This window comes from Antechinus flavipes, chromosome 3 (assembly GCF_016432865.1).
Source record: "Antechinus flavipes isolate AdamAnt ecotype Samford, QLD, Australia chromosome 3, AdamAnt_v2, whole genome shotgun sequence".
Taxonomy (NCBI): Eukaryota; Metazoa; Chordata; class Mammalia; order Dasyuromorphia; family Dasyuridae; genus Antechinus; species Antechinus flavipes.
Genome location: NC_067400.1, coordinates 50,007,381 through 50,031,308, shown reverse-complemented (window position 1 = coordinate 50,031,308; position 23,928 = coordinate 50,007,381). Strand labels below are relative to the sequence as shown.

The 23,928-nt window shown below is 34.3% G+C and overlaps 1 protein-coding gene across 1 annotated transcript in view; it reads right to left on the bottom strand.

The window, feature by feature from the left end:
• SLC9A9 (solute carrier family 9 member A9) overlaps positions 1–23,928 on the bottom strand; it is a 719,994-nt gene that overhangs the window by 152,222 nt on the left and 543,844 nt on the right. The window contains exon 14 of the mRNA XM_051983329.1: positions 8,316–8,395. Within this exon, the coding sequence (XP_051839289.1) occupies positions 8,316–8,395 (80 nt within the window). The remainder of the gene's footprint in view (positions 1–8,315; positions 8,396–23,928) is intronic.

The window sequence follows — 23,928 nt, the reverse complement described above, 5'->3', positions numbered from 1 at the left end:
CCCAAACATTAGCAGAACAAATGACAAAAATGATCTTTCTAGGCCTCAGTTTCCTTATCTGTAAAATAAAGGGGATAGATTCAATGACCTCTAAGGTCACTTAGAGTTCTGAATTTTATGATTCCATGATATCATGCAGCAGCTTGGTGAAATACCAATGAAAGTTCTTATGAACAAATCATTAAGTTGTTGTCAGAAGAAGCATAGATCATTCCATATTACAAACATAAATGATAACAATTCACATCCATATAGCACTTTGGGGGGTTTCAAAGTGCTTTTCTCACAACACTACTTGGAATAAATGTGAATATTATCCCTATTTTATAGATATGGCTCAAAAAGTCTGAGACCCAAGTCACAAGTCTAATTATTAGATCTAAGATTTGAACCCATCAGAATAAATTGCATTAGACATGGATGGTTCCCTGAGATATATGACTATTAGTATTTTTCCTCCTTCTTTCTTTCTTTCTTTCTTTCTTTCTTTCTTTCTTTCTTTCTTTCTTTCTTTCTTTCTTTCTTTCTTTCTTTCTTTCTTTCTTTCTTTCTTTCTTTCTTTCTTTCTTTCTTTCTTTCTTTCTTTCTTTCAACATACTTACTCAGGGTATAATACCTTTGTTCTCACTGTGTTTAAGCATAGAGAAAGTGCCTACTTGTATGTGATGTAAGGATTTTTATTCAGGTATGACTAACTGAGATCCCTTCTAACTCTAATAGTTGGTGATCCAGACCAAATGACAGGAAGTAGCATTCATTTATTTTGAGCCCTGAGTAAAAAAAGTCAAAATGGAGCCTGTTGCTCAGTGTGAATTACACAATTTATACTGAACTCCAGTAGGGACAGGTGGCACAGCAAGGTAAAAGGTTCATGAATATTCATTTTTTGTGTATCAGAATGCGCTTGACAGTGGTAACTGTAAACTTTGCCTGATGCCTTACCTCTATTCTGTATGCATGTATAAATGTTTGCTGAACTTAAATAGTAGTTGTTGTCAACTTCATACTTTTATAGGTCAAATGAGATAACAAACATAAATGCTTTGCAAACCTCAAGGCACAATATAAAATAGATATTAATATTTAGAGACAATGTGCTATTCTTATCGTCATTAGTATTTATCCCACTTCCTTTCTTTTATCACCTTATTTTTCCTTAATAAAGGAGAGAGTGGTTGGCTTAAAAGGAAGCATTATTATAGGCTCTCTTGTAAGAAAAATACCCCTAAAATCACTATAATGAATGTAAATAGCACTGATTAACCCCTTAAATGGAGGAAAGAGAGAGAGAAGAGAGACAGAGAGAGGGAAAGAGAGAGAGAGAGAAAGAGAGAGAGAGAAATGACTTAAAAAGCTATCAATATATTATTTGCAAGAAACACATTTGAAACATAATCACAGAGAATTAAGATCAAGGCTAAAAAAGAATCTATTATGTTTCAAGTGAATCTAAAATAGTTGAGATTGCAATTATTAAGCAAGACAATAGTAAAGCCAGACATGATAAAAAGAGATAAACAAGAAAACTAAATTATGTTATGAAGTCCTATAGAAGGTAAAATAACAATAAATATATATTGAATGAATGGTAGCATATGAATACTAATAGAAAACCTAATTTAAATTAGCTTTAGAGACCTAGATCACACAAACAATTATTGTTGTGGATCTTTTAAATTAAGATAAATTTAACCAAAAGATAAATAGGAAAATAAATTAAAGACTGGAGAGGCAATTGGCTTAGTGGATAGAAGACTGACAAGCTTTGAAGTTAGGAAGATGTGGATTCAAATCTTGCCTCTCTGATATATTGTTCCTAGGTATCTCTGGGAACTTTGCTTAACCCATCAGTTTCCCAGGCAGTTTTGTAAATTTGTGTTATAGATGCATTGCCCATGTACATTAGGAGAAGTAGCTTCCACAATGATGTTCATTTTGGTCATGGAATTACAGGCTTACATTCCTGTATATCTTCCTCTCCATTGTGTATAATGGTGAAGTTCTTTGCAATTTTAAACTCAAGAAACAGAGACAGACATATGAGATGCATCAAATAAAACCTTTGTGACTCTGTTCCAAATAGAGTGGTGGAAAGATGAATATATGTCTCCATCCATGATATGACATTTATTTGATCTTGGTAGTTTGTTAACTTGCTAATTCATTGTTAATTTCAGACTTTCTTTACCCACACAAATTGGTTCCAGAAAGATAAATACTATATCTCTTTAGACTTTCTCTTTTGGAAAAGGTCATTCTTATCTTGTGTAACTAATATATACAAATATTTAAATAAGAGAAATAATTTGGAATGATTGAAAGAGAGAAAAACTTTTGGGAATTTAGCATGCTGATCATCTGTTTATGAATAATGTGGCCTGATTTCCAGTCCTGGTAAAGATTCTCTATCACCTTTTTTGATTTTCTTGTAAATTTATTAATTTTTAAATTGCTTTATGAATCATGTTGGGAGAGAAAAATCAGAGCAAAAGGAAAAAAATCATGGGAGAGATAAAAAACAGAAAAAAGAAGTGAAAATAGCATTGTTGATTTACATTCAGTCTCTTTAGGTCTTTTTCTGGATGCATATGGCATTTTCTGTCCAAAGTCTATTGGAATTACTTTGGATCACTGAACCACTGAGAAGAACCAAATCTTTTATAGTTGATCATTGCACATTCTTGTTGTTATTGCATACAATATATTCTCAGTTCTGCTTGTTTTACTCAGCATGTTTGTGTAAATCTTTCCAGACTTTTCTAAAATCAGCTTGTTCATCATTTTTTACAGAACAACAATATTATATTAACTTCATTTACCATGACTTGTTCAGCCATTCCCCAATTGATTTGCATCTACTCATTTTCCAGTTCTTTGCTACCACTAAAAGAACTATTACAAACATTTGTGCACATGTGGGTCCTTTTCTCTCCTTTATTATTTCTTTGGGTTACAGATTCAGTAATGGCTCTGCTGGATCTAAGGGGATGCACAATTTTATAATTTCATATTGTTCTCCAGAATAGTTGTATCATTTCACAACTCTACCAACAAAGCATTAGAGTCCCAATTTTCCCACACCCCCTCTAACATTTATCATTATCTTTTCCTGTCATCTTAGCCAATCTGGATATTCTATTATCTTAAGTAAATCACTTTTTTTCTCACTTTTCTAAGCTGAAAAAATGAGGGCATGTTATCCTACTTTTATTTTTCTCTGATAAAACTATGAGGACAAGTGAGAAGGATTTAATACTTTGAGAAAAAAATTTTTAAGTTCATGACATAATGGTGATAGATTGTTATAATAATTATTTTGTGAAACTAAGGAGAAATGGATATCTCTTAAAAAAGAACATATTGTTGCACATTAATGTTTTAAGAGATATAATTATCAATGGCAAAATACAATTTTAAGTGTTTGACTGGAGGAATTTTTTCTGTGGGAGGAGTGGGTATAAGGCAGCATGTTAGAGTTCCTAACTTTCTTCAGGATTTAGCTAATGTGCCACTTCCCAGGGAAAATCTTTTTGATTTTCTTAATACTTTTCTTTTTCTCTTTAAATTGTTATATATGCATATTTTGATATATACACACAAAAAATCCCATATATATTGTATCTGTTTGCATTATGATTCATTTTAATTTAACAAGCATTTATTAGAAACCTACTGTGTACCAGGAATCATGCCAGATGCTAGGGTTATAAAAATTAAAATGAAACAATTTCTGCTCTCAAAAAATGTTTTTTTTTTTTTTTAGAAGTTACTAGAATGTAAATTTTTTGAGAAAAGAAATTGACTTATATTTTATCTTTGTGTTCCTTGTGCCTAGCATGATGTCTTGTTCTCCAATAGATGCTTAATCATTAATCATTGGATTGGTATAATTCATAGCATATAAGAATTATGATTTATTTTTGTAGTGGCAAGGAGCTGGAAATTGAGTGGATGCCCCTCAGTTGAGGAATGGCTGAATGTGTTATGGTATATGAATATAATGGAATATTATTGTTCTATAAAAATGATAAGCAGGCTGATTTCAGAAATGCCTGGAGAGACTTATATGAACTGATGCTAAGTAAAATGAGCAGAACTGAGGGAACATTGTATACAGTAAAAGTAAGATTATGTAATGAGCAATTGTGATGGATATAGCTCTTTTCAGAAATGTGGTGATCCAAGACAATTCCAATAAACTTGGGATGGAAAATACCAGAGAAAGAACTATAAAGACTGAATGTAGATCAAAGGATAGTATTTTCCCCATTTTTTGCTTATTTTCTTCTTTTTTCCTGATTTCTTGTATTTTTTTTCTTTTTTGATATGATTTTTTTGCACAGCATGACAAATATGGAAATATATTTGGAAGAACTGCACATGTTTAACCTATATAGGATTGCTTTCTGTCTTGAGGAGGGGAGAAAAGAGGGGAGAGGAGAAGGAGAAAAATTTGGAAGGTTTTGCAAAGGTGAAACTACCTTTGCATATATTTGGGAAAACAAAAATATTAAAATGATAAAATATGAATAAATGTAAATATAAAACAAAACATTTGCAAACCTATCAACAAAGAACCACAATATACTATAGAAGGGCAGTAGAACAAAGTCCAAATGGACCATTTATCTTTCAAAGAAAAGAAGCATCTTTTACAGCACACAGTAGTGGCTCACTTTGTGGCTACAAAGAGAGCCCCCAGAATAGAAAACTGGTTGGAAAGTTATTCTCCAGACATACATTCTAAGCATATAATGCACAAACCATATTTAAATGAAGCCACATCTGTACAAAAATGGCAATGCTGCAATTTCTGGAAATGACTGGACTGGAGGAAAAATTACCCCCAGATTGAAAGGGAGAGATATTACTTTGTAAGATGTAAATCCGCTTTAATTTTGTGAGTCTGTCAAAAGTCATGTGCAAATTAAATCTTTTGGGAAAGGTAAGACAAAATCAATGAAGTCATCTGAATTTAGTATTACTGCTCAGAATCTGAAATTTACACCTCTCTCTGGACTATGGCAAATGGCTTCATTTCTCTATGAAAGAAATACCCCAAGCTTCCTATCCCTGGAATGAGATTAATATCTGTGACAGTTTTCCCATCATATGTTAGGTCCATCCCTCTTCCTTTTCTCCTGCAACAGGGTTTAATTTTCCCTAAAAAGAGGGGATTTGGTTGGCCCCTTTTCCTTAACATAATGTCCTGGTCTTTACAGGACATATAAAATCTTTACAATTAGACAATGCTTCCCCTGCCCCAGATTGCTGGGTTTCTGAAGATCACATCTGAAAATATTTTTGCCTATATCCTGTCCTGATGACCAGAAACATTTCCATATGGAGAAAGCATGCTGCCATTTTCTTTTTGTATATTTTTGTTATTGCAAAGTAAACTTCCCTTTGTTAACTTTTCCAGTGAATTGCAAGTGCCTCATTTCATCCCAATATGATATCTGAATTAAGAGAATACTAATTTTTCAAACTACCTCTTATGGCTGACTTTTCTTTCTGAAAAATGAGGGCATGAGTCTCCCATGTGATATCCATATCAGCAGAAAATCAAGTGCATTCATCCTTTAAAAAAGGATGATCTAGCTAGCATTGCTATTATATAATGATCAATATTCCTTTAGATTATTTTTTGATTATTTAGGTCTGTAGTGCCACACCATGCCTCTTTCCCAAGGGTACAGTGTACCTCATAGCATTATCTAAGTTAGCACAGGTATTTTTTATTTATCGACTTCTTTTAATTTCTATTTTGCTGTCCTTTTAGGAATAATAATAGTGGTAGATGATAGCTGAAGTTTGAGTTGTTTTGTATACAAACATCATCTGATCCTTTTTTGTAGGTCCTTTAGCTATTTTTATATTCATTTTATAGGTTAAGAAACAGGACCTCAGGGGGTTTGGCTAACTTCTCCAAGGTCAGACAAGAGACAAGAACAGAATGTCAGTCTAGTTTTAATGCCTATTCCGGCATTAAGTTCAACATTGGTTACAAAATACCACACTTTATAAGGCTCCCCAGTCAAATATTTTTAATTTGGAGCAAATTTACTTCTAGATGCTTTCATACAAATGTAGTAAGGATGAAATTCAGTTAAATTAGTGATATTCTATGAAATCATCAATTCCTAGAGAATGCAGGACATACAACAAGGCTGAAGGAAGTTCTATCCCAGAGTTGAGGCTCACAGAAAATTTAGCTGTTCCTAAAAATCTCCTGGCCTGCTAGTCGTTGCTCCCATCCCAATATCCAATCAGATATCAACTTTTGTCGATTCTTCTTCCATACCACCTCTCACATCTATTTTCTCCCTTTTCACAAAGCCAGCACCTTTCTAGGTATTTATCACCTCCTTTGTGGACCATCATTACAACCTTCAAATTGATCTCGTTGCTCTCAGGCTTCCCACAGTCTCCCCATCTCAAATAATTTTTGATACAACTGCCAAACTATTCTAAGGCAAACATCTTCCCTGATCAAAAACCATCAATCAAAACCCCCGTTGTCTCTATAAATAAATATAAACTTCTTATTCTGATATTTTGGTCCCTCTTCAAACTATTTTCCCAGCATTATTTCATTTGGATTCTCTTTAAGAATTCCATGTTTCCAAACTGAAATTCCATGTTTTCAGTCAAAATGTTCAAACCTGACATTTCATCTTTGACTTAGGTTTATTTGTACAAACTGTTCCTCATGACTAAAACCTACCTCTCCATCCTTTTCCGCCACTTAGAAATTTTATTTTCCTTCATTACTCAGCCAGGTGCCTCTTCTTCCATCAAGATAGCTTCCCCAGTTTGCTTCCCAGATTGCTTCCCCAGTTATGATATGTGTATGTGTATGTATATATATATATATATATATATTTATACATATATATGTGTGTATACATATATGTATATACACACATGCACACACAGAAATTTATAAACTGCTTATCAAAATATATATTTATAAAATATATGAAATAATATATATTTAGAAAATATATATTATAAAATCTATATTTATCTATATTTATAAAATATATACAAAATAGATGCCTTAAAGTAGAAAAAAATTGATTATAGTTAACAGATAACCCAAAGAATAGTATTGTAATGAAGAAAAAAAAAACTTACGAGTTCTGAGTCTTCCGTTTGGCAATTCCTAGAATGTCTCTTCTCATTCTCATTTTCATTCTCTCATGTTCTTGTTTCTTTCAAACCTTTTCTTTGGCTTCTTTCCACCTTTATTTTCCTTGGTTTTGAATTTTTATTCATTATACCAATTTCTCTCATTTGTCTTCTTTTCTTCACTATTATTTTCTTTTTCTATTTCACTTACCTCTTATTTTGCATTCTCTATTTCTCTTCATCTATTCTTTGAATGTCCCATTTGCTGTTGGTTATTCTTCCACTTTTACTGACTTTTGATGTACATAATTATTGATTATATCTTGACAGACTTTTTTATTCAATAATCTATAGCATTCATTTTTTAAAAAGCACATTTCATTCATTTCCACTGTAATTTTTAAAAACAATGCTGGAAAATGGAAAGTTCTCTGAAACTTAAAATGGTGAAACATTTTAGCCCTAATGTTTTAGTTCTTCAAATCATATGAAAGATGAATAATACAGTTATGCTTATTGCCAGAAAAAAATGACATTTAAAATGAAAAGACTTTTGAGGGACTGGTATTCATCACCAAATTCTGCATTGAAACAAGACCACTCACCTAATTTAACACTTAATGGATTCTCCAAGTTCTTAGTCCTTTTTCCTTTTCTTTTTTAGAGAACAAAATAAGAGCACACAACTTAAACCTCTTGATAAGGTATAGGTTTGTCTTGGCTGCATATATAATTCCCTAAGAAAAGACTCTAATACTGATTTATGAGCTTCCAAATTAAGTAGGTGCTGTGTAAAAACACATCCAAGAGCAAGTTCTTTCACAAAGGTGAAAACAACCCAATCTCCATCGATCAATTCTTTAGTTCTATCCTATTTCATTCTCTGGCATCAGAAAAGATTAAAGTGCCTTAAATATACTAGCTAAACTGACTGAGGCAGAGATCCTTTGGGTGATTTTGCCTCAATCTCTGGCTCATTTAATAACAGCTATGGCATTTTCTTTACTAGGTCAATACTTTCTTAAAACAAATTTTCCTTCTTCAGCTAACCATGGCTTTGATTTAATTTTGCTTTTTTGGTTTTGTTTAAAATAAAAAAATAGTTGTATCCTTCAATAATTAACTTACCCACTTGCCATATGTTATTTGGTCTTTATGAGATTGCAATAATCAAAGGATACTTGTGGTCAAAACCATACCAGATTCGGAAAAGCCAAGCACTCTCTGCCTTTGTAGGGTTTCTGTCCAAATTATCTCCTTCCTGAAGAAGAAATGTGAAAAAGAAATTAGATAATGGGTACATAACATTTCAATGTAAAAATAGATGTCAAATTCAATTACCTTTCAAGGCAATGCATTATTTTCTATTATATTCAACAAGCCATTTTATACTAGATGCTGAGTCAAAATGAAAAATACCTCCTACCCTCAAGGCGTCCCCATTCTTTTGTGGGAAAGTGATATAAAACTCGTCATACTCCAGTTGGTCAACCTCCAGATCCCACTATTGGGAATACTGTAAGAATCTGGACTATGACCTGGGTGGATATTTGACCAAGAAGACCGAAAACCTTTTAAGATTGAGTTAATTTTTTTAAAAAAAGAATTCTTAGGACCCAGATATGAGAAGTCTAAAAGTCATTCTCTTTTAGTCCTTTATGATTCTTTCTTGGAGAAAAGGTAGAATCTTGAGAATACAAAGTAAAATCTGTCTATTTTCCTCTTCTTTTCTTTTTTCTACCTCTCTCCCTCCATCCCTTCCTTCCAACTGTCTGTTTTTCCCTTCATTCTTCTCTTTTTCTCTATAGTACTTAGAAAGTTGGTCTTAAACTAGAAAAACCTCAGTTCAAGTCTTTGACACACATTGACCTTGGGCTAGTGTACTCAGTGACCCTCAAGGAACTTTCTGAGGCAGGAATTCTTAACTTTTAAATTTTAATTAATGGATTCATTTTACACTCAGTAAAGCCTATAGACCTCTTCTCAGAATAATGTTTTCAAATACATAAAATAAAAATATAAGATTACCAAGGAATATTGAAATAGTTATCAAAATACATTTAAAAAAAGAAAAAGATCATGGCCCAAACTTAAGAATTCCTGCTTTAAGACCATAGTTTTCAGATCAAGTGCCAAACTACATTGATGGAAAATTTTCTTACTAGGAGTTTCCTAAACCAATGAAATGAAAGATTTAGTTTACGTGTGTATGTTCATGTATGGATATGTGAGTGTGTAAATGTGTGTGTCTGAATTTGTATCTAAGTGTTTTTATACTTGTACATATGTGTGCAAGTGTGTATCTCTCTATTTTACTAATCTTGCAATTCCCCAGAAGAGAAATGTTCATCTAAAGAACAGGTTGTCATACAAATTAGTTCATAGACCCTGCTATGTGGAAAGCACTCTAAAGGAATGATTCAATGTTTACTTTTACAAATGATTCTTCTTTTATTAAGCATCCAAGTAGTATCATTTTCTAACATCAATAAAAATGATATTCTTTAAATTGCTGTAGTGGGAATATTTCACTTTACTTTTGTCAAATGAGATGGTATTTGTTTACTGCTTACAAAAAAGGTCATCCCTAAAGGAATGATATAATTCTAGTAATTACCATCCCAGTTTGCTTTCCTTTCCTTTGTGAGGGAAGAATGATATTGAAGACCATGGGCAATTTTTGCTATCTTCTCTTTCTAGTCCTGAATTATATAGTAGCAAGTGTTTCTATGATAAGTTGAAGGCATTCACCTCCTTCTCCTTCAGGCTCCTTCATAGCTAGGGAAAGAAAAAATAAAAAAGAAGAGGACAAAAAAAGAAAAATATAATTGATGTGTATGTGAAAGAGGCATATGAGAATGTAAAATAAAGGAGGAGAAAATATAAGGAGCTTTGGAAACAAATGGCAATAAGGATTCTGGTATGGAAAGAAGGCTACTCTGTGACTTAAAAAAATACCTTTCCTACTTTCTAATTTATATATTATGAGAAGATATTTCTAAGAGCCAATCAGCTCATAATTATCATCATGGTTAAAAAACATCCAAATCTTAACATTTTCCTTCTTTGCCTTAGTGGGATTCACATTTTTCTTTGCTAAGTGGTATCATTATTCTTCATTCTAATAATAATCACATGAATATTCTTTTATATATGTGATGACAAATGTAAGACAAATCACAATATATGCATACATTATCAGAATCTGTTCTCAGATCAGCTCAGCTTAATTTGCTTTTCTAGATTACTCGTTGTCAAATCATTTTATTGCTTGTTAATGACCATGAACTGAATCCAAAAGGATATGTGCCTTCCAAAAGGGATGTTTGATAATACAGTTGATCTGTGACAATAGAGTCTGGGTTCCCATTCCCACAAAACATAATGGGAAGGCTAAATGTGGTCTGCTGCCATTTATCCTTTGTCTAAGAGACAGTAGAAGATAATGAAATGAAAACAAAACTCTCAACCTTTTTCTTTTGTTGCTGAATATTTTCAAATGTTTCAAGTATTTCTAGTTTTGCTTTCATGTCATTTTGCTTGAGATGGAATAGTACACCTTGTTATTCAAGGGTCAAATTCATCACTACTCATTATAAGGAAGGCAGGGCATCCAGTTCAATTTCTCTCTCTTTCTGCACTTTCCTCACTGGGTGTTCCCACCCAGGGTAGGTGATAGATTTGCAGAAACTGGCTTCTTCCTAGTCAGTGTGTAGCCTTTGCAAGTTCCCTCTATATCACCACTTCTCAAGCAGCCACATGTTGCTAGAATTTTGCTGTAATAGTAAAAATGTCTCAGCTGGACTCACATAAATGGAAAAAGGTTCATTTTTGATGAATGTTTCCCCCTGTTTCATAGAGACAACTAGAACTTAGAAGGTTTTTCTGAATAGGGATTTTTTTAAAAAATAAAAATATCTCAGCTGGATCCACATAAATTTGATAGGTTTATGTCTGATGAATGTTTTCCTCTGTTTTTAGGAGAACAAGAACTTAAAAGGATTTTTCTTGAACAGGGATTTGTGGTGATCTGGGTTTGTCTTGGTTCTGCTACTAGAGTATTCACTATGTGACACTGGAAAAATTCCTTAATCTCTCAATATGTTTCCTCACTTGATAAAAATGAGGAAATTAGACCAGATGACTTTATAGTACTTTCAAGCTTCTGCATTGTAGGGTTTTCTTTCTCTTTCTCTCTCCCTCTCTTTCCCTTCCCCTTTCCCTCTCCCTCTTCTTCCCTCTCTCCCTCCTCTCTCTTCCTCTTTCTCTCTTCCTTTAAACTCTTCAATTGTTTATATTGGTATCTCAGATGTATCTACTAGCCAAGGTTCCTTTTATGCAAATCCAAGTTTGGGGATCAGGAGGCAGAAAACTTATGAAGCTTCTCTTGCCTTAAACACATTTATATTGTTTAATTCTTTACTCAAAGCTTCTGTGTTGACATATTGTTGGCCTAATTCATGTGGATATTGTCCACAGAGGACCATGCTTAGATTTGAGCTATTTCTTAGCTAAGCTTCTCTTGGTCACCTTTTATAAATCCAATTGTGTTACCTGCTACCTAGCTTTATTATTTCTCAGTAGAGTGATGTCTACTTGTCCCAAAAGTGTTTCTGTGATTTTGTGTGTTGTTTATCATGTGCTGTTTGATTATCAGTCTTCTCCTTTTTAGTGAGAAAGTAATCTTCTTGTAGTATCCTTAAGGTATGTTTTGCAAATATTGAAGGAGTTTTTATTAAGAAATTTTACAAATATATTACAATCCTTCTTAGAGTTCCAAAAGTGTACAGTATAGATGCTGATTTGCTTGTGTTTTCCTTCTTGTTGAGATTGTTGTTGCCAAGGTATATATTTTTGTTTGAATTTTGCTTTCTTAACTCCCCATCATTTAATAAATGTCTTCCAGTATTTCTCTTTATATTTTTTCTTTATTTTTTATATTTTTTTCTTTATATTTTTCTTCTTATTTCTTATATATTATAGATGATTGTGATTTGCAAAAGCTACATAGGTAGTGAACATCAGAGGTGGAATTTGAATTGTGATTTTCTGACTTTAAAAACAGCACTCTTTTAATATTTTAGAATATTTAAAAATATTCCATTATATTTATATACCACAGTATATGTTTATATGCTCACATGCATGTACATATAAATATACATAGGTGGGGATATACATATTAAGTATATACATATATGCACATATAATATGTACACATAAATATAACTCTAGTCATTTGACAAAATTACTCTATATATTCTCTCTCTCTTCTCTCTCCTATCTCTTCTCTCTCTTTCTCCTATTATTAAAAATGTTACTAGAAATATTTTGGGACAGAAAGGATTTTCCCCATTCATGTTAATAGTATCTTACACTTTAGTTTCTTTTAAAAACATTTATTTTATTTTTAATTTATGAAATAAAGCAAGCATTTCTATAACATTATAGTTTAAAAAAGATGATTGCATATAAAACTGCAAGTCAATAGTCAATATACAATTTGTTATTCCTTTTAAATGTATAATAAAATTATCACATAAAATCTTTTCCTTTTTTGTTTTACTACCTCTACCACTCCATGCTAGATATGGCTATTTCTGAATATGTGACACACACACACACACACACACACACACAAATTAGACACAAATATGTACACACACATGTAAAATTATTCTCTATACACTTCTATCTGATGCAGAAAGCGTCTTCCTTCATATGTCATTTGTAGTTAATTTGGATATTCATATAGTCAGAATGACTTATTTGCTCAAACTTGTTCTTAAAACAATATTGTTGTTATTCTATACAACATTTTCTTGGTTCTGCTCATTTTACTCTGAGACTTTTATAGTAAAATGTAAGCTTCTACAAGGAAAGTCCTTTGCTTTTGGTGTTTGAATTCCTTGCACGTATGATAGTGCCCTTCAGGTACTAAGCTATGAACAAGTAAATACTTATTGTACTAGGATGGATTCCAAGAATCATTTCAATATTTGAGGAATGTCCTTAATCAACAATCTATGTAATAAGTAAAGCAAGAAATATTTACTGAGTGCCTACTATAATTTTTTTAAACCAGGACAGTGATCACTAAACAGAAATTTAAGAATTATAGGTCCATTGTTCTTCCCTTCTTTTTTTTGTTCCTTCCTTTTTTCCTTCCATACTCCATTCCCTTCCTTTCTTTGTCTGCACATAGTAATCACTAAATACAAGGACCATTTTTCCTTTTTAACAAGTATTTATTAAACATCTACTGTATGCACACACAATATTTTACTTGGAGCTATGGGATTTATATAGAAACAGAAAACTTTAGTTCTAGTTTCCAGAGGCACAGAGGCAAGAGATATCAACCAAACTTGCAAGGACACCTTTGTCAGCCAGGCGGGAGAGATCGCTTATGTACTATTTTGGAATATTGCTGACACAATTAACCATTTCTTCCCCTACCCTCACCATTTTATCTTATAGACTAATATTTTTATTGGTGTTGCTCCTTTGCTTCAGAATAAATTAGATCCTAATTAGAGAGAAATATCTGAAGAACTAACTCCTTTCCCCAGGTGGGGCAAATGACATTGGTAATCCAGTATTAGAACTGCTTGGTCCTTCTTCTGTTCCACAATGATGCTTTGAGATTATATCCCATATATACTCTGGCCTAGCTTGGGACCCATTCATTTATTTCCCCTAAGTTATTGATGACTTAATAACCCAGTTATGAAAGGCCATCAATAAATGAGTGGAAATAAATGAGTTAGCCTATTGTGCGCTCTGTTTGTGCCATGGGGGTTGATGATAAATGTGCCCAGGGAAGGCAATCCTCTGTGGTCACTCTGAAACAGGGAAGGTATCTGATGGAGACAGTACAGATCTCAGACCTCCGGGAGAGTCCAGATGGTCAGTGGCCAGCAGGAAACATCAATCTGTTCACATTCTGTTTTTCTGCAGTGGTGCTTCCCAACACCCCCAAGGACAATAGATATGAGTAGTCATCAGAAGTATTTGGAGAGAGGGATTTTTCTTCATTACAAATAATGGTCTTTTAGATTTGGGTCATGAGATGTTATGCCTTTATACCAGAAAAAAAAATCCATGTATTTCCCTGTATAACATGTTCCTTTTTAGTAAGTTAGATAATGCAGTGGATAAAATAATAATAATAATAATTATTTTGATTCTTACAACAACTTTGGGAGGTAGCTGTTAATTATTATCCCCAATAGGGGTGAAGTAACTTGCCTAAGGTCATACATTCTAAAGTTAGACTTGAACTCCTGTTTTCCTGACTCTAGGATCAGCATTCTACCCAATGTACCATCTAAGAGTGTCCCTCTTAGGGATCTGGAATCCAGAAGACTTGAGTTCAAATTCTGTCTCAGACAGTTTTAGCGGTGTGATTTTGAGACCTCTGTGTTTTCTAATCTGCAAAATGGGTATAATAATAACTTTTACCTTTAGGGTTGTTGTGAAGATAAAATGAGACAATTATAAAGTATTTTGCAAGCCTTTATTTCCTTTTGGCTCTACTCTTCAGTCTCTATTTGGGACTTTCTCTACAGAGCCACAGAGGCTTCCTCATCCTGGAATTTCACTCCACCCAGGACTTCTCATACTACAAAGTAATCAGTCTCTTCCTCTGATTCTGATTCCGATTCTCCTATAGCCTCCACTTTAAAGAGCCTTCATTTCTCTTTAGGCTCCATTTTTTACTTCCTCTATCATGACCTCTGAGTACTTTCTTTTTCTCTATCCTTTTGAGCTTTCTTTGATATGTTATCTTCTATTAGAATATAAACTCCCTGAGGGCAAAGATTATCTTATTTTTGTATATTTTCAGAGTTTAGCACTATTCCTAGGAATCAATCAATAAATTTTTATTCACATCTATTAAGTGTTGTGCTAAATACTGAAGATACAAAAAGGTGCTTACAATTTAATTTAGGAGACTGCATTCAAACAAATATATGCAAAACAAACTATATATAGAATAAATAGAAAATAATTAACAAAAGGAAGGCATTAAAAAAGTCAGGGAGATAAGTAGTTGGAATAGAAAAGGGAGAAAAAATCAGACATGGGGGACAGTGAAAGAAAGTGGTGGGAGATGAGACATGGAGTATCTTGGTTGTGGAACAGCCATGTGGTCAGTATTACATATTAGTGAATAAGGTATGAACAAGACAGACATGGTAAGAAGAGATCAGATTAGGAAGAATTTTGAATACCAAATGGAGTATTTGGTATTTGTTCCTATAGGCAAAACCCTTGGAGTTCATTAAGTGGGTGACATGACCAGATCTATACATAGTAAGTGCTTAATAAATGCTTGCTGAAGGCAATTCCAATAGACTTTGCATCTAAAGAGAGAACTATGAAGACTGTGGATCAAAGCTTAGTATTTTCATTTTTTGTTGTTTGCTTATTTTTTTTCCCTTTCTCTTGCAAGGGTAAATTTTGGAAACTATCTTGCATTCAAAAAATAAAATACTATTAAAAATAAATGATTGCTGACCTGACTTTATCTTAATGCTCTAGATAAATGCATTTTACTTGAGTAAGAGTAGTCAGAAAGGGAAGGGAAGGGAATAAACATTTTAAAAAGAACCTATTATGTGCCAAGCATTGTGTTAAATGCTTTACAATATTATCTCATTTTATCTGAAGCCAGATAGGAGCAAGACAGTGGAAGATTTAATAGTTAGAGGACCTGTGTTTGAATTTTGCCTCTGCCACTAACCACCTGTGTGAACTTAGGCAAGTTTATCTACTTTCTTGGTTTCCAGTTTTGTATGGGCTTTCAAGCATTCTGGTTCTGGAATTCCTCCCCCTGCTCTCTCTCCACCTCCACCATCCCATCCTCAAGAAACTGAAATTGGAAGAAAACTGGAGTTCAGATTGTTACTTCTGAAAAACAAAATCTTTGATGGTTGAAGAAGCTCTGATCTGAGTACCTCAAACATCTTAGGTTATGGGAAAATGAGAAGACATTGGGAGGAGTTGATATCCTTAGTTGTTTGTTTAACAAGCCAGGGGCTAGGGCATGACATAAAGCAGCAGGGAGCATGGACTATTGCTTTTTTTTTTCTTTGATGTGTTATCCTCCCAGATTGAGAATGATAGGAAAATCAGACTGTGCTATTTGCCTTAGCTTATAGGATCCCTGAGAAAAGATCTGTTCTGGACAGAAGGCTGTGAAAACCAGATGCCCAAGTGAGACAGAGAATGTTTATTGTATTAATTTATGGAAAAAAGAGAGATGTACATAGCTTCTTTGTTTAACATTCCAATATGAGGTCTTTGCTAACTCTGCTCCTGGATAACCAGATAGTATTTCCACTCATTTCAGTGGGTGTTGATGGGATTAAATATCTAATGGACTTTCCCATTAAATTTTCCATTAAATTTTAGTAAATACTCAGGGTGAGTGTCTTTGGAAATTTTGCACATTTGTTGAGATGAATTCAATACTTGGTCTGTATTTTTGTTGTTGTGCTTGTTCAGTTATTTCAGTTAATGTTGGATTCTTTGTGATCCTATTGGGGATTTTCTTAGCCAATATAATGGAGATATTTGCCATTTCCTTCTCCAGCTTATTTTACATATGAGGAAACAAAAGCAAACATGGTTAAGTGACTTGACCAGGGTCATACAGCTACTAAGGGCTGAGGCCAGATTTGAACACAGGAAGATGAGTCTTTCTCACTCTAGTCCCTGCACTTTAACCATATGTTTAGAGAATACCTTCACATTTCATTGATTTATTTTTCCTGATTAAAAAGAGTTGGAATTTGTGGAAAAGAGTAAGAGCTTAAGAAGGGTCATTAAAATCTGGATTCAAATTCTGTCTTCAGCATTAACTTGCTGCATGACCATTAACCAAATTTTCAACCTTTTTGAGCCTCAATCTCCTCTACTGTAAAGTAATAATATTTTTAGAATCAGCCTCTCATGATTGTGTGGGACTCCAATGAGATAATATCTATAAAGTGCTTCACAAACCTTATAAATGTCAGGTTATGAATTTCACTTGTTATTGCCATTGCCCTTTAAAAGAAAGCATTGCCTGCAAGGGGCACACAGGGTTGATTTTTTTCCCCCTTATTATCCTTTACAATAGCAAATTGTTAACCTTTGGCTTCAAAACAGAAAGCTCTTTAAGCAAATATCATCTTTGACACAGCCATTCAGGCTTAAAAAGGTTACTGAGAAGGTCCACTCAAAGAGTGAATGATGCAGACAAAGCTATGGTAGATTGGGGAAGAGTTCTAGGAAAGATGACCTTTGTACCCTAAACATAGGTTGTCCTATAAGTCACTCTCCAAGTCTGACTGTATCAGACAATGATGCACCAACCGTAGCTGATGCACATTTATCCTAGACAAGGGCATTCAGGGATAATAGGGAAAGGCACTCTTTAAGCCATGGGTGCCCAGTGGGAAAGGGGAGAGCACGAACTGGAACACAAGGGGATAAGGGGAGTGGAGAAGTGTTTCTGTAAATATTTTCCTTGAGAATTTGTGCTTCTTCTTGCATCCCTCCCATACCCATTCTCAAAGCTGGTTTCTAGGGGAGAGGAGGAGTATATTTGAGAGTGTCGGGACCCAGTACCACACTCAACTATGCAGCTCAATGCTAGGAAGCATCTGGAGCAAGGTCATTGCTCTGATGGGCTCTATTATTTCTGTATTGCCCAAGAACAGAGGCTGTCCCCTCCTTAAGGAGATGGCATGCCGTGGCAGGTCTCTGGTTTACATAGCCTGGGAATCTTTTTCTCAGATGTTATATTGGAGAGCTTGCCTGCGGTATGGTATTCATACCATAAATTTCAAAAGATTAGAGATATCCTCTGGTTATCTCTAACTTCTCCTGAATAACCTGATAGGACTCCATCTTGCATTGATTTTCCCAGGATCTTTTTGAGCCGACATATTTTTAGGCTGTAAAATGCTTCAGCATAATGAAATCTACCTCATTATTTGTTGTATAAAACAGGCTCATTGGGGGACAGGAAGCTGTATTTTTATCTTTGTATTTTCCCTAATTCTTAGAGCCCTTTATACCTGGTAGGTGCATAATATATGGTGACTGAAAGGATGAATGAAAGTAGTCAGGTCTCGTTTAAAAATTGCTTCCCTTGGGGTTCATGTATCCCCCACCTTCTAAAAACAATACAGAATGAAAGCTTTTTGAGTGTAGGGAGAAAACAAGGCAGAGAAGGTGATGGGGGGCTGCTCATCCGGATCCAATTTTGACTTAGTAATTAATTGGATGTGTGGGGTGAAGGAAAAGAAAGACTCAATTTCCATGTCATTGAAATGTCGATGGTAACTCCAAGGTTAGAAGCCAGAGCCAACTGGAAATGTGATAGTACCATGGACAGAAATGGAAATTAGTGGGAGATGTGTTTGAGATGGCAGAGTGTATATTCTGTTTCTCCTTCAGACTTCCTTGCTCCTGCTAAGGGCACTATTGGTATTTTAATTATAAAGATTCACAGCCATAGAGTTTTCCATGAGTACACCTCACAATATAATTTATGTACCAAGATTTGTCCACTCTATTTTCACATCTTTTGTATCCGTTCTTTTTTCTCTGTATAAATAAACACCATTTTAGTTCAGTCCATCATCTCTTTTCTGGGTTATTGATACAATATCCTAATTATTCTTCTTGTTTCTAACCTCTCCTTCTTGTTTCTAATCTCTCCTTCCACATAATTGCCAAATAACCTCCCTAAGGCTGAGATATAACCATGTCACACCTCTGTCCCCAAACCCTCAGTGCCTCTCTTTTATCTCAGGGATAATAAACAAATTAACTAGGTTAGCATTTGTAGTTCTTAATATGTGACTCCAACCTACCTTTCCAGTCTTATCTAATTCCACTTTACTAACTAGAGTTTAAGCAAGGCAGACTAACTCTTACCTGAACTCTATTCTGTCTTCTGTTTACATGTGTAAACCAACCTTTATGACTTGAGTATTCACTTTCATTTCCCAATTCATTTCTGCCTCACAGAATACTTTTGTTCTTAATTCAGATGCCTCTATGAAGCCCTTTCCACTCTAGCTTATTAATATTCTCTCTCTTCTGAATTTTCCTTATAGCATACTTGCATTCAGATTGTATTTCTTCCACTAAAATGTAAACTGCTTGAGGACAGGGATATTTCATTTTTGTTTTTGTATTTTCAGCGTCTAGCCCAGTGCCTTGGATGTAACAGCACTTAATACATTGGCAGTTAAATTTCAATGATCAGATATTGTTTTCTTAACGAAGTGTTCACTTCCTAAATCTGTCTCTCTCTCTCTTCTGAAGCTCCTATCTTCAATCTGCCATAGTGATTCAAATGCTCTTAGTGCTCCAAACATCTTTACTTTCTTGGCCAGGACTTCAAAACTCTCATTGATGCTTTATAGATTCCTTCTGGCAGCACCATTTTTTTCCATGTGAATCAGCAGAAATGGGCAGGTGTCATCAGACTTGACAAGCTTCAGGAGGTTTTCTTTCATCTTCCAGAAACACCTGCTGGAAAACTTCTGTTCACCGCTAAATTTTGGACTAATGTTAGTATATTAAAAAACATCCCACTAGACTAATAGGAAACATAGTGAATTGTAGTGAAGAGGTTTCTGGACTTGAAATCATAAAAGAATTGGTTTTGAATCTAGGAACTGCCATTTACTAGTTATTTGGCCTCAGATGAGAACTTTAACCATTTTTAGGCTCAGTTTTTTGATTACTAAGATGAGGCTATTAATGTACACTCTACCTATTTGACAAAATTGTTTTGCAAATATCAAAGCACTATATAAAATGAATTAAAATCATTATCATGTTGATGCTATGAATGGACCTAGATTTTAGCAAGACCAGTCAGTATTTTCTTACGGACAAGACGGAAAAGTCACTGGGTGATATGTAGGTAGACTGGCTCAAAATCTGATTGACTGATCCAATCCAAAGGGTAATGATTAATGGATCAATATCAGCTTGGAGAGAAGTCTCTGACAGAGTGCTAAAAGGACCTATCATTAACCCCTTTCTTTTCAATATTTTTATCAATGATTTGGATTGGAGAGGGCATGTGTATCATATTTTTATAGAACAAAAAGTTGAAAGGGATAATTAACATATTGAAATTGATTGGGATATCCAAAGAGCTCAGCATGCCAAAAAATGACTTGAAGCTAATGAAAGTAAACTAAATAGGAAAACTGTAAAATGCTGCATTTGGATTCAAAGAATAAACTCCCCAAGTACACACTGGAGGAAGAATATCTAGAGAGCAAATCATGTGAAAAAAGCCTACGGTTTATAGGGGGCTAGAAGCTCAATATAGGTAAATGGTGTAATTTGGCAATCAGAAGGAGTAACTGCAAAATCAGGAATCATTTTAAATTGCCTTTCTGGAAGGATAGGTTTCAGACTGAGGAGTGACTTGTTCAAATTGAGTAGTGAGTAGCAAAGCTGGAATTTGAACCCAGAACCAGTCCCTTCCAATTCTGCATTTGTGATTTTATGATTCTATGAAAATCTTTTCCTCATCAGGTGAAAAGGATTTTGCCTGACTGGATTTAAAATATGGTATAGCACTTCAACAACAATACTATATGAGGATCAATTCTGATGGAAATGGCTATCTTTGGCAATGAGAGAATCCAATTCAGTTCCAATCGATCAATGATGAACAGAACCAGCTACACCCAGTGAAAGAACACTGGGAAACGAATGAAGACTGCTTGCATTTTTCTTTTTCTTCTCAGGTTATTTTTACCTTTCTAAATCTGATTTTTCTTGTGCAACAAGAGAACTGTATAAATATGTACACATATACTGTATTTAAGGTATACTTTAACATGTTTAATATGTATGGGACTACCTGCCATCTAGGGGAGGGGGTAGAGAGGAGGGGAAAAGTTGGAACAGAAGTGTTTGTAAGGGTCAATGTTGAAAAATTACCCATGCATATGTTCTGTCAATAAAAAGCTATAATAAAAAAAATAAAATATGGTATAGCATGAATTGTGTAGTCACTGATTCTCACCTATTCCCTCATAGGGAAAAATGGAAATTTATAACTCCAAGACTGTAAGCATATTAAAGTTATATATTTTAGAAAGGAATCTAGATGGTTAATACTTTTCTTTGGAGAACTCTATTTGCAGTTGTGACACATATGAAATATGTAAGGTTAATCCAATTCACACTCAAAAAGTGTAAGAGTACTAAAGAAGATATGAATTATTATAATGTTACTACCTTGTCACAGTTACAGGGTCAGACTTTTCAGGGGTTATCTTCCTTTCCTCATACATAGCTAGTTGAAATTACTTTTATCCTGAAATACTGTTATATGTGTTTGCTCCTTATTTTGAGAGTGTGAAAGACCAGCAATAGGCACACTTGTTTTAAAATTCTGTTATGCTTTTGTAGCTGAAAACTGTATACTTTAAAAGAAACTAAATAGGCAAGATAAAGATGATAATTTGTGGCTACACAGTACTTTAACATTTCTAAATCATTTTCCTCATACTGACTCCAAAAGGTAACTATCAGGACCATTTCTGTCTCCACTCTATAAATGAGGAAAATGAGGATTAGTGAAATTTAGGGACATGCCCAATGTTAGGAAGGAATTAAGCTGGGGTTTGAATCTAGGTCTTGTCTGACTTCAGTTACTGAGTTCTTTCTCCTGTGCAACATTCCTTCTTGTAGGGTGCATATCATTTTTTCTGTTGACAGCATAACAGGATTTATATTTATTTTGCATCCAACAGAGTATAAACTGAAAAAAATTCCAACCCCGTGAAAATAAGGCTTCTCATTCCTATGACAGAGCAATGACTGTTGATAACCACCAAGGAGCTTGGCTGGACTGAAAGGAGGGCAGATGTAACATGTTTTTCAAGAATGATTCAGAAAGCACCATAAAATTCTAACTAGAATGACTGGCAGATGTAAGAACACTCTGTTTTGTTATTTCCATCCAGACCCTACTCTTTCCTGTGCTTGACACTTAAGATAAGAGCTATTTCAAGCTGTGGAGAAAACCTATTACTGAAATGTGAATACTATAGTATTCAAATGGTACGACCATATTCAACTAAAGGACTTCCAGAGCTCTTAGATTTCAGTCTTTATCTCTCCTTCCCTATGATCCTTCTCAGACAAGCAAACAAAAATATTTCTCAAGCAACGGCAGGTTGATCCAAGGGCATTTTGTATGAGATGAGCATCTTTAGGAATAGGAAGAGTTATTGAATAGGGAACGACAAATAGTATTTTTCATCTCCATTGAGGACAGGGCAAGACAAAGTGGATCCAAATTGCAATAGGAAAGACCAAGTCTAAAGCTAAGGGAACTCTAGCTCTTGGCCAAGGCTTCTAGACCGTGAAAATGACCGGTGGTAGGGTTGCCTTTAGCCCAGTGATGTTGGATTAGGCTGCAGCTAGATCACTGGGGCCATAAAATAATGCATTTTGAAAGCCTTTGCAGGAAGAAAATTAACATGAAAAAAGAAAGTACTGGCCCTCTGCCATGTTGTTTTTCTGAATACTCCATGTGGACCTCTATGACCTGTGACCTACTATTTATGAATTTGGACCTCGGATTTCTGCATTTCTCTGGTTAGAATCTGGAATTGGTTGGCTATTTATTTAATAAATTTCCTTGACCCTGATGTTGTATTCTGTTCATCTCTGGATCTATCTTTCCTTAGATAAGTTGACTTTATTATTCTATAGGGTGAAATCGATCCTTTGTAATCACAAATAATAACCTCAGTACCTTAAGAGGTACTTTCCTCTTCCAGATCTTTGCATAGATCAGTGGGATGCATCTGAATCAAATATTTTCTTCCATTTTTTTTTTTTAAAGTAGATCACTGACTGAAATTATAGAATTTACATAGAATCCTATCTGAAGTATTAAATTTGTCCACATATCCATGTCTCTTATATGAAATTTTCTATTTGGTTTTTTAAAGCCCTGGATTCTCCCTCCCTTTCCTTTCTTCTTACACTTTCCTCATCTGTGACCCAGCAACATTATTCTTGTTCTTCCTCATCCACAATACTGCATCTCTTGATTGTTGCCTTTTTCACTGGCTGTCCCTCATTCCTGGAATGCTCTTTCTCACCTCTCTTTCCTTGGATTCTTTAAGACTCAGCTTTCCTTCCACCTTTTCTGTTTTCCCCCACTTCTAGTGCCTTCCCTCTGAAATTACATCTCATTCATACTGTCTACATCTTGTATGTACATAGTGTTCACATGCATGTTGTTTTTCTCCATTAGAATGTGAGCTCTTGAGAGTGGCGATTGCTTTTTCTTTCTATCTATCTATCTATCTATCTATAGCTCAATACAGTATCTGGGACATAGAAAATAATATCCAAAACCCCTTTTATTCTTATTACAACAAATAGTTCTATGAACATAGAATGTTTACTATTTTTGGAAAGCCAACATATTGGCTCTTAATTGGATCAGGGTGGGCAATGTGTTCTACACTAAAGCTAGCTTCCTAGAGAGTGAAATCTATGAAAGGGACTCAAAATATATATGGCCTTTTAACATTTTTTGAGCAAAAAGAATCCTGAATAAATGTGTTATAATTATTATATCATATCATAACTTGTACATAATAATCATTTAATAAATAGTTGCTGAGGGGCAGTATAGTACAATAGAAATCTCACTAAGCTAAGGCTCAGAAGTCCTGTATTTGGTCCTTTGTTTTTTCCTTTACTAACCAGATAATCCATGGAAGTAAATCTCTA